The 9177-nt window shown below is 40.7% G+C and overlaps 1 protein-coding gene across 1 annotated transcript in view; it reads right to left on the bottom strand.

Annotated features, from left to right (window-relative positions):
* Positions 1-7998: 7998 nt before the first annotated feature.
* LOC108365483 (uncharacterized) overlaps positions 7999-9177 on the bottom strand; it is a 186330-nt gene continuing 185151 nt past the window's right edge. Inside the window, exon 3 of the mRNA XM_017619519.1 lies at positions 7999-8147. Within this exon, the coding sequence (XP_017475008.1) occupies positions 7999-8147 (149 nt within the window). The remainder of the gene's footprint in view (positions 8148-9177) is intronic.

Raw genomic sequence — 9177 nt, forward strand, 5'->3', positions numbered from 1 at the left:
TAGCTGCGACATGAGCTTTGTACGATCATGATATTTTGAAAATAATTGTTTTCTTATATTTCAAGTTTACAGCTTTTCAAAAACTTTTTACTTGTTTTTTTTTATTTAAAAGGTACAACTTGCTTTCTTCTCACGATCAGTGTTCATAATTATTAAACGTAAGTGCCGTTTAACTTTTCCATCTGAAATTGGTCCTAATTCTTGGGATTGTTGAAGAGAACCACTTCGTGAGTTGAGCTAGTCAAATTTCAGTTTTGCATTTCATTTAAACTACGTTTAAATAGAACTGAAAAACTGCACATTGAGTTTAAACTTAGTTTAAACAGCAAGGTTAACCTAGCACTGAAAAACTGGCCCTTAACCGACATAGCCAAGTTGGGCATACGTCAATTTCTGCATTTCGCGAAATTCACACGATGCTTTGAGTATGTTTAGGCGCGACTGCTAATACCGGGCGCCTAAATACATGATATGTACTCCTGCATGTGGAAACATTTCCCTCATAAATTTTATGGAATTTTTGCACCTGCACTTTAAAACTGCCATGTAATAAAACTTTCTTAAGTTATAATTTAATGACAGTTCAAAGTATGCTCATCCTAGTCTGATGACTCCTCGGACAATGCTTGCGGAGCCTTTTGCGCACACTACATGACTTAAGGACTAATTACGGAAACTTAACTTAACTCAACGTAACTTAGAACTTAAAAAATCAAATTGAAACAGACTTAGACGTGACATTAAGTTACGTTAAATTTCGCCTGTTCAAATATAAGCAACATCCCGTAAAGAGAATTTTTAAGTGGCAGGCTCTTAGTTACGTTAAGTTAATCAGACCTTTGAAATCATGCGAAGTGATCGTATCTCTTTTTCACCAATAAATATATTTTTTCTTATATAAATACATACATGTAAATATACTGGTCTCATCTCTCACTGAGTTATTTAGTGTAGGAGGGTTCTAACGATAGGCGTGGTATCACATGCGGGCCCACAATCTAAGGGCCTAGGTGTGGTAGTATGCACCTGGAATATCCGGACCCTTAATGGGGAAGGTGCCTCTGCCCGGCTGGTTGATGTCCTCGGGAAGACAAAGGCTGACATCACCGCCATCCAAGAAATGCGATGGACGGGGCAAGGTAAAGTAAGCGTGAAGCCTTGCGACGTCTACTACAGTTGCCACGTAAAGGAGCGCAAATTCGGTGTTGGATTCGTGGTAGGAGAGAGACTCCGTCGCCGAGTACTGGCGTTCACCCCGGTGGACGAACGTCTAGCCACAATCCGCATCAAAGCTAGATTCTTCAACATCTCGCTCATCTGCGCCCATGCCCCGACGGAAGAGAAGGATGAGGCGTCCAAGGATCTCTTCTATGAGCGCTTGGAACGTACATATGAGCGCTGCCCCCGACACGATGTCAAAATCGTGCTTGGCGATTTTAATGCCAAGGTGGGCAAGGAAGGGATCTTTGGCGCCACTGTCGGAAAATTCAGCCTCCACGACGAAACGTCCGATAACGGACTGAGGCTGATCGACTTCGCCGGGGCCCGAAATATGGTAATATGTAGTACTAGGTTCCAGCATAAGAACATCCACCAAGCTACATGGCTGTCTCCAGATCGAAAAACGAGAAACCAAATCGATCATGTTGTGATAGACGGAAGGCATGCTTCAAGCGTTTTGGACGTACGTACACTCCGAGGGCCAAACATCGACTCGGACCACTATCTTGTTGTAGCCAAGATACGCACCCGCCTCTGTGCAGCAAAAAATGTGCGCCCAACAATGCAAGGAAAGCTTAACGTCGAAAAGCTGCAATCACAACAGACGGCCAATTTATTCGCCACTCGACTCACACACCTGCTCTCTGAGAGCACTCTTCAACAATCCGACGTACGCGAGCAGTGGAACCACATTTCCCGATCATTAAGTACCGCCGCCGAAGAAGTAGTTGGATTTCAGCGAGCCCGAAAGAACAACTGGTACGATGAGGAATGTCAAGAAGCCGCAGAGAAAAAAGATGCCGCCTACAGGGCCACGCTGCGATCGGGCGCAACGCGAGCCATGTGGGACCGTTATAGGGAACTGAAGAAGGAAGCGAGACGTATTTGCCGCAATAAGAAGAGAGAGGCCGAAATACGTGAGTGCGAAGAGCTTGAGATGCTGGCCGACAGGAAGAACGCCCGAAAATTCTACCAGAGGGTTAGGCGACTTACGGAAGGTTTCAAGACCGGGGCGAACTCCTGTAAGAACAACAATGGCGACCTAGTGACCGATGTCCAGAATATACTTAAATTGTGGAGGGAACACTTTTATAACCTACTGAATGGTAGCAGCGCTGAAAGTAGTGAGGAAGACGAACCCGAGTCCCCAGTCGATGATGATGGAGTAGCTGTCCCACCGCCTGACTATGACGAGGTACGAATAGCGATTACGCGGCTGAAAAACAACAAAGCTGCTGGAGCTGACGGCCTGCCAGCCGAGCTATTCAAGTACGGCGGCGAGGAGCTGATGAGGTGCATGCATCAGCTCGTATGCAGAATATGGTCAGATGAACGCATGCCCGACGACTGGAATTTAAGTGTGCTCTGCCCAATCCACAAGAAAGGCGACCCCGCCATACGCGCCAACTACCGCGGAATTAGCCTTCTAAGCATAGGTTACAAGGTCTTATCGAGCGTATTGTGCGAAAGACTGAAGCCCACCGTCAACGAGCTGATTGGACCTTATCAGTGTGGCTTTAGGCCTGGAAAATCCACCATAGATCAGGTATTCACAATACGCCAAATCTTGGAAAAGACCCGCGAGAATAGGATCGACACACACCATCTATTTGTCGATTTCAAAGCCGCTTTCGACAGCACGAAGAGAAGTTGCCTTTATGCCGCGATGTCTGAATTTGGTATCCCCGCGAAACTAATACGGCTGTGTAAAATGACGTTGAGCAATACCACCAGCTCCGTCAGAATAGGGAAGGACCTCTCCGAGCCGTTTGATACCAAACGAGGTTTCAGACAAGGGGACTCCCTTTCGTGTGATTTCTTTAATCTTATGTTGGAGAAGATAATAAGAGCCGCAGAACTGAACCGCTCAGGCACAATACTTTATAAGAGCGTACAATTGCTGGCGTATGCCGACGACATCGATATTATCGGTAAAAACAAGGGCTACGTCTGTTCTGCCTTCTCGGGATTGGATAGAGAAGCAAAGCGAATGGGTCTGGTGGTGAACGAGGACAAAACGAAGTATCTCCTGTCATCACACAAACAGTCAGAGCATACGCGTCTTGGCACCCACGTCACTGTTGACAGTTACAAGTTTGAAAAAGTAGACGACTTCGTTTATTTGGGAACCAGCATTAACACCAATAATAATGTCAGCCTTGAAATCCAACGGAGAATCACTCTTGCCAACAAGTGCTACTTTGGGCTGAGTAGGCAATTGAGAAGTAAAGTCCTCTCTCGTCGTACAAAGATCACACTCTATAAGTCACTCATCATGCCTGTGCTGGTGTATGGCGCGGAAGCATGGACAATGAAAGCATCTGATGAGGCGGCTCTTGGAGTTTTCGAGAGAAAGATTCTGCGAAAGATTTACGGACCTTTACGCGTTGGTGATGGCGAATATCGCAGACGATTTAACGATGAGCTGTATGAGCTTTACAACGATATAGACATAGTGCAGCGAATTAAAATTCAGCGGCTCCGCTGGCTTGGCCATGTCGTTCGGATGGACAGAAACGCTCCTGCTCTGAAAATATTCAACGCGGGCCGCGATGCTGGTAACAGAGGAAGAGGAAGGCCTCCTCTGCGTTGGAAAGACCAGGTGGAGAAGGACTTGGCTTCACTTGGCATTTTCAATTGGCGTCAGTTAGCACAGAAGAGAAATGACTGGCGTGCTGTTTTGGACTCGGCCAAAATCGCTTAGGCGGTTACAGCGCCAAATAAGAAGAAGAAGAAGGTGTGGTAGTGAGGTCACTGACAGCCACTTCAACATTACCTAACCTAACCTTGCCTAGACGTACATAAATATGCAAAGTCATTTCCGGCACGGCTTATCTCTTCTCAATTCGATCGAAATGCACGTGGCTTCACTTTTACCTGGTTTCCATGGTTCTGTGCCTTTTTTCAAGTTCTCTACTAAATTCTCTGGTAAATAGCCTTCCAAAAACACTGAGCGAAAGTACTTCTATTCGCATCGAATCACGGGCTGTGAAATAAGATACGTTTGACCTCTTCTTCAATAGATTATTAAAATTCCGCAGAGCAAAAATCAACCTTAAGTTTAAGTCGCGATTACATGACTTGATGTTTACTGCATTGCTTTATATGTGTGCGCCGACATATTCGCTTTAATTATTATATCAAAGTTAATTATAATCGCAAAACCTATAACTTCACTGATGCCAAATTTGATGAGATTTCACGGTCATTGAACTTGGTGGACGGGGAATTTGCCTTTGACCTCGCCCAATTGTCAACCGCTTACGACAATTTTAGAGACGAGCTAGGAGCGGCAATTGAAAATATATTTCCAAACTGGTCTGGTACAACTCTAGGCTGGTCAACCTTAACAAAAAAAAAACCAAGGTATATAAACTGTATCGCCAGTCGAGTAAAAACTTGGAGCCTTTTGAAATCTACAGGAGGTTACAAAAAGAGTTTGATGCCTTGAATAAATTTATATATCAGAACTACATCATAAAAATGGAGAGTGAAATGAAGTCTAACCGCAAGCAGTTCTGGATGTTTATAAATTGCAAGAAAAAAGCCACAGGGATTCCTGACATGGTGCAGAACGTTCAGAAGATTTGTAACATATTTGCCAATTTTTACCGTTTTGTGTATGTTTCTCAGTCTGAAACCGGGACAGCACACTTGTCCTTAAAGGGTTGCAGCTCTCAGAAGATGAAGTCCTAGATGGTCTGTTAGCCTAGCCAAACAACTCTAGTGCTGGTGAAGATGGCTTCCCTTCCTTTAAAGACTTGTGCTCCAGCGTTAGCTTTACAGGTATCCAAAATATTAACAAATCCCTAAATCTAGGTGAATTCTTACCGATTTGGAAAAACACACCTATTCATAAGTCTGGGAGCCAAAATTATTGTCCAATCAGTAAAATTCCAAGCATACCTAAACTTTTCGAAAGCTTGTTGATGATGAGATCATTTTCAAGACTTCTGAGCTCATATCGCCTTATCAGCACGGAGTAATTAAAGGTAGATCAACTTCTAAAAACTTAGCGTAATTTTCAAATTTTGTTCTAAAACAATTTGAAAACGTTCATCAATGCGATGCCATATTCACTGACCTCTCGAAATCCTTTGATAAGGTTAGTCATATATTACTACTTAAAAAGCTGGAATCAATCGGAGTGCACGAAAAGCTACTTAAGTGGTTTGCATCCTATCTTGTTGATAGGACCCAATTCGATCGCATAAATAATACTAAGGCCAATGTGATTAAAGTCACTTCAGGGGACCACAAGGCTACCATCTGGGTCCGTTACTTTTCTTGGTTTTTGTGAATTTTATTTTGGACGTTAAAGTTATACAGTCATATAGACAGCGGGTCTAACTGCATTAGTCTTCAAGATGACTTGCTTATACGGTAGACAAACGGGATCGATTATTTGCATAACCAGCCTTTATTTGCTTTAACTCATGCATTTCTTTAAAATGAGCATAAGCAGCCATATTTACTCCGAAAATGTCCTTTTCTAAACATTTGATTTTATAATCACCAAGGCTAGGTCGATGCTTGACTTTGTAATGCGGAATTCAAATAAATTTCAAAACCCCTTCTAGCTTCTACTTCTCATTTGTAAGATCGGACCTTGACTATTGTAGCATTATTTGGGATCCCTTCTACTTGGGTTCACCTTCAAGGGTAGAGAAGGTCCAAGAACGCTTTACCAGACACGCACCTTACTACCTCCGGTGAAATTGCAGCATTCCCCATTATAGTAGTAGGTATCTTTTACTGGCATTACCTACATTAGAAATGCGTAGTAAAATGTTCTCAATAATTTTTATTATGGACAAAGTCACCAGCCACGTCTATTGCCACTTCTTGCTCGAACTAATTATTTTCAATTGTCCTGTTCGAGATCTCAGGTTCAGCGACGTGTTCGAGTATCAAATCACAAGACCAACTTTATATTTAATGATCCACTTACGCGTTGTCTGAGGTAGACTAACCAAATTTGTAAAAATTTAGAAGTTTTAAATTCTCGTAATGGCTTTAAGTCTAAGCTAATTGTGGTGCTGCGTTTCTTAAATTGTAAATAATCTTTTTTCTTCAAATGCACATTTACAAATCCTTAATATTTTGTACATGTGCATACCTTAATACTCATTATACTTATTTTTTCTCCTTTTTTATTTAACTTAAGCAATCTATCTGAGTTGTACTTAATTAATGAATTGAATAAATAAATAAATAGTTATATTCAGGAAGTGAGAAATGCTTTAAGGTCGCTATTATTTTCTCTAAATTTACCGTCTTGCACGCTTTTTTTACATAGAGGACTTCTATAAGGGAATGCTTTATTCTACCTCTTATGCAGCGTATGTCTACGTTTCTTTAGTGGATAGTTCACTGGCTCAATAGTGGTTGTTAACATGGCAAACCATCCGTTGTCTCAATCACGTTGATAAGAGAAGAGCATTGGCGCTGCTCAACAGAGTCCATAAGAGAAGCGAAGACCTAAGTTCAAAACAATAGTACTCAAAAACATTCTTAAGTGCCAATTCAGTTAATATCTAAGTGAAACGGATGGGCCTTATGCATAAAAAGTGAGCTGAAACTCCAACTCAATTTTCAGAACAAATTCTTGAGCTTGAGCTCACCCTTTCAGTGCAAAAACTGAGTCTGAGCTTAAGCTCACTTTTTATGCATAAGGCCCAATGTCTCACCTGTCCTGACATAATCTAACGTAACCTTCGATAAAACGACAACAAGTCATGTGTTGCGGCTTCAGGTCTTTGTGTTGTGAATCAAAAGAATTATTTCTTCAGTGAAATTTCCAGTTCCATGTATGCGTGGAGATATTGAAATGAAAAACTAAAACGTTCAGCACTCGTAGCACTTGTAGCTCTTCAAGTATCCACAACTCTTGGTGAACACTCCCTACTATGTGGCATTTATTCGCTTTTATGCGCTTAATTCACTTGCATGGCTGTGCGGTTTCTGTGGCTAAACGTTTGAGCATACATGTTGCAGGCAACATTCATTCAGCGTCATTGTATTTGTTTAAATACCGGCATTGTACAACCACTCGTACAACTGCTACTATTGCCATTTGCATGGCATTGAATATTTTAAGAGAATATAACGAGGAAGGGAGAAAAAAAAAGTGTTCATGTTGTACATACGATATTTGTAAAAAAAAAGTTCTAATTGTAGGAAATCCTTGCCACAAAAAGGCGCAAAAGCTTACACGAGCATGCTGCTGCCGCGTAGTTATCTGTACGTTTCAGAGAAAATTTCTTTGAATAGATTCTTGCATACACTCATCAGTAATTATGCAGCTAAATAAAAGAAGCGACAGTAAAAATAAAATTTTGCACAATGTCTAAATTGCACAGCAGTTCTCACAAGGACTCACAGGAAAGTAAGATAAAATAATTTTTACCTTCAATTTTCTAAATGCATGCATGCATTTACGTTTCACTGGAACAATCACCGTTTTTTTTTCCTTTTTAAAGGAGCTACATTTTTCTGTGTAAATATGTGTAATGTGCAACAGGTATTCAATTTTTTCCCATCCGTTGCACATTTCCTTGAAGCAATTATACACATTCACAGCCAAAGCAGAGTCAACTAATTGTAACGTATATACGCATGTTTGTGTATGTGCATTTTTGCATTTAGTCCAACATAAATTCTCTCACATAAATACATGGCGCACGCTCGTTGGTGCACATTTCTCGTTTACTTTTTCTACTTATTATTAATTAATTTATTTATTATTCGAATTATGTAAATATATGTATAGTCTGTTCACTCACCTATAAACTTGCAATTGGCAATGCGCTCATCGCTGTGATCGCTGCAATCTGAATCGCCATCGCATGCGAAACGGATGGGTATGCATACACCATTGGCGCACTGGAATTGTTTCTCCTCGCAGATTCTGACTATACTTTGAGCTGAAAGTAGAGTAAAAGAAAAAACAATAACATTAAAAAAATAATAACATTGAAAAAATTCACTTAAGGGGCAGCTTTAAAAATCCGTGACTTTTTCAATAAAGGAATTCTTGGACGAAATGTTTTCACTACTTATCATCTAGCTTACAAAATTGATGTTTATTTAAGTGATTATGTACTCATTAGACCATTTCTTTTCCGATTCGCACTATCAGAACATGGCAGTGAAAAGGCTTAGATTCGTGCGAATGCCATCTTTCGGACCGGAATAAGCATGTATCCGGCGGATGTCACACGAATCTAATCCTTCACACTTGCTTGTTATGACAGTGCGAATCGGATTAGATCCGCGGAGATGGCATCCGTCGGATACCGTAGTAGGCATTATTTATTCAGTTTTGAAATCAGGAAATATGGGGAGAATATGTTTGATTGAGTATCAGTTCAAAATTAAGCGCGGTAACGATTATTTGTTGATAAATATCCTCATTACGATAACTATTAAATCTGACTAGTGTTCGCCCAGCGGTTGAAATTCGACCTTGTAAATTAAGGGAAGTTGAGGCCGAGTTGAGTTTAGTTGAGTATTGAAGTGAATTTTGGTGAAATGTGTTGAACAACATAACAGAATATAACATAACATAACATAACATAACATAATACAACACAACACAACACAACATAACATGACGATATCGATAGCATAACATAACATAACACAACACAACACAACACAACATAAAATAACATAACATCATAACATAACATTATAACATAACATAATTTAACATAACATAATAACAAAACATAACGTAACATAACATAACGTCATATCATAACACAACATAATATAATAATATATCCCAACGGTTTTTACCCTCCATTCCCGCCCATCCGCACGAGGGGCGCAGTCCGCATGACGTACGGAACCAATATTTTAAATTTTTGTGCCGAGTCACGATAGGCAGGAGTTTGTTAAGTGTCGAGATCTAAAACTGTTCAGCTACAGAACTAAATTCATCAGCTGATT

The sequence above is a fragment of the Rhagoletis zephyria genome, unplaced genomic scaffold, assembly GCF_001687245.7.
Source record: "Rhagoletis zephyria isolate East Lansing unplaced genomic scaffold, Rhagoletis_zephyria_1.1 Rzeph_scaffold_00037, whole genome shotgun sequence".
NCBI lineage: Eukaryota > Metazoa > Arthropoda > Insecta > Diptera > Tephritidae > Rhagoletis > Rhagoletis zephyria.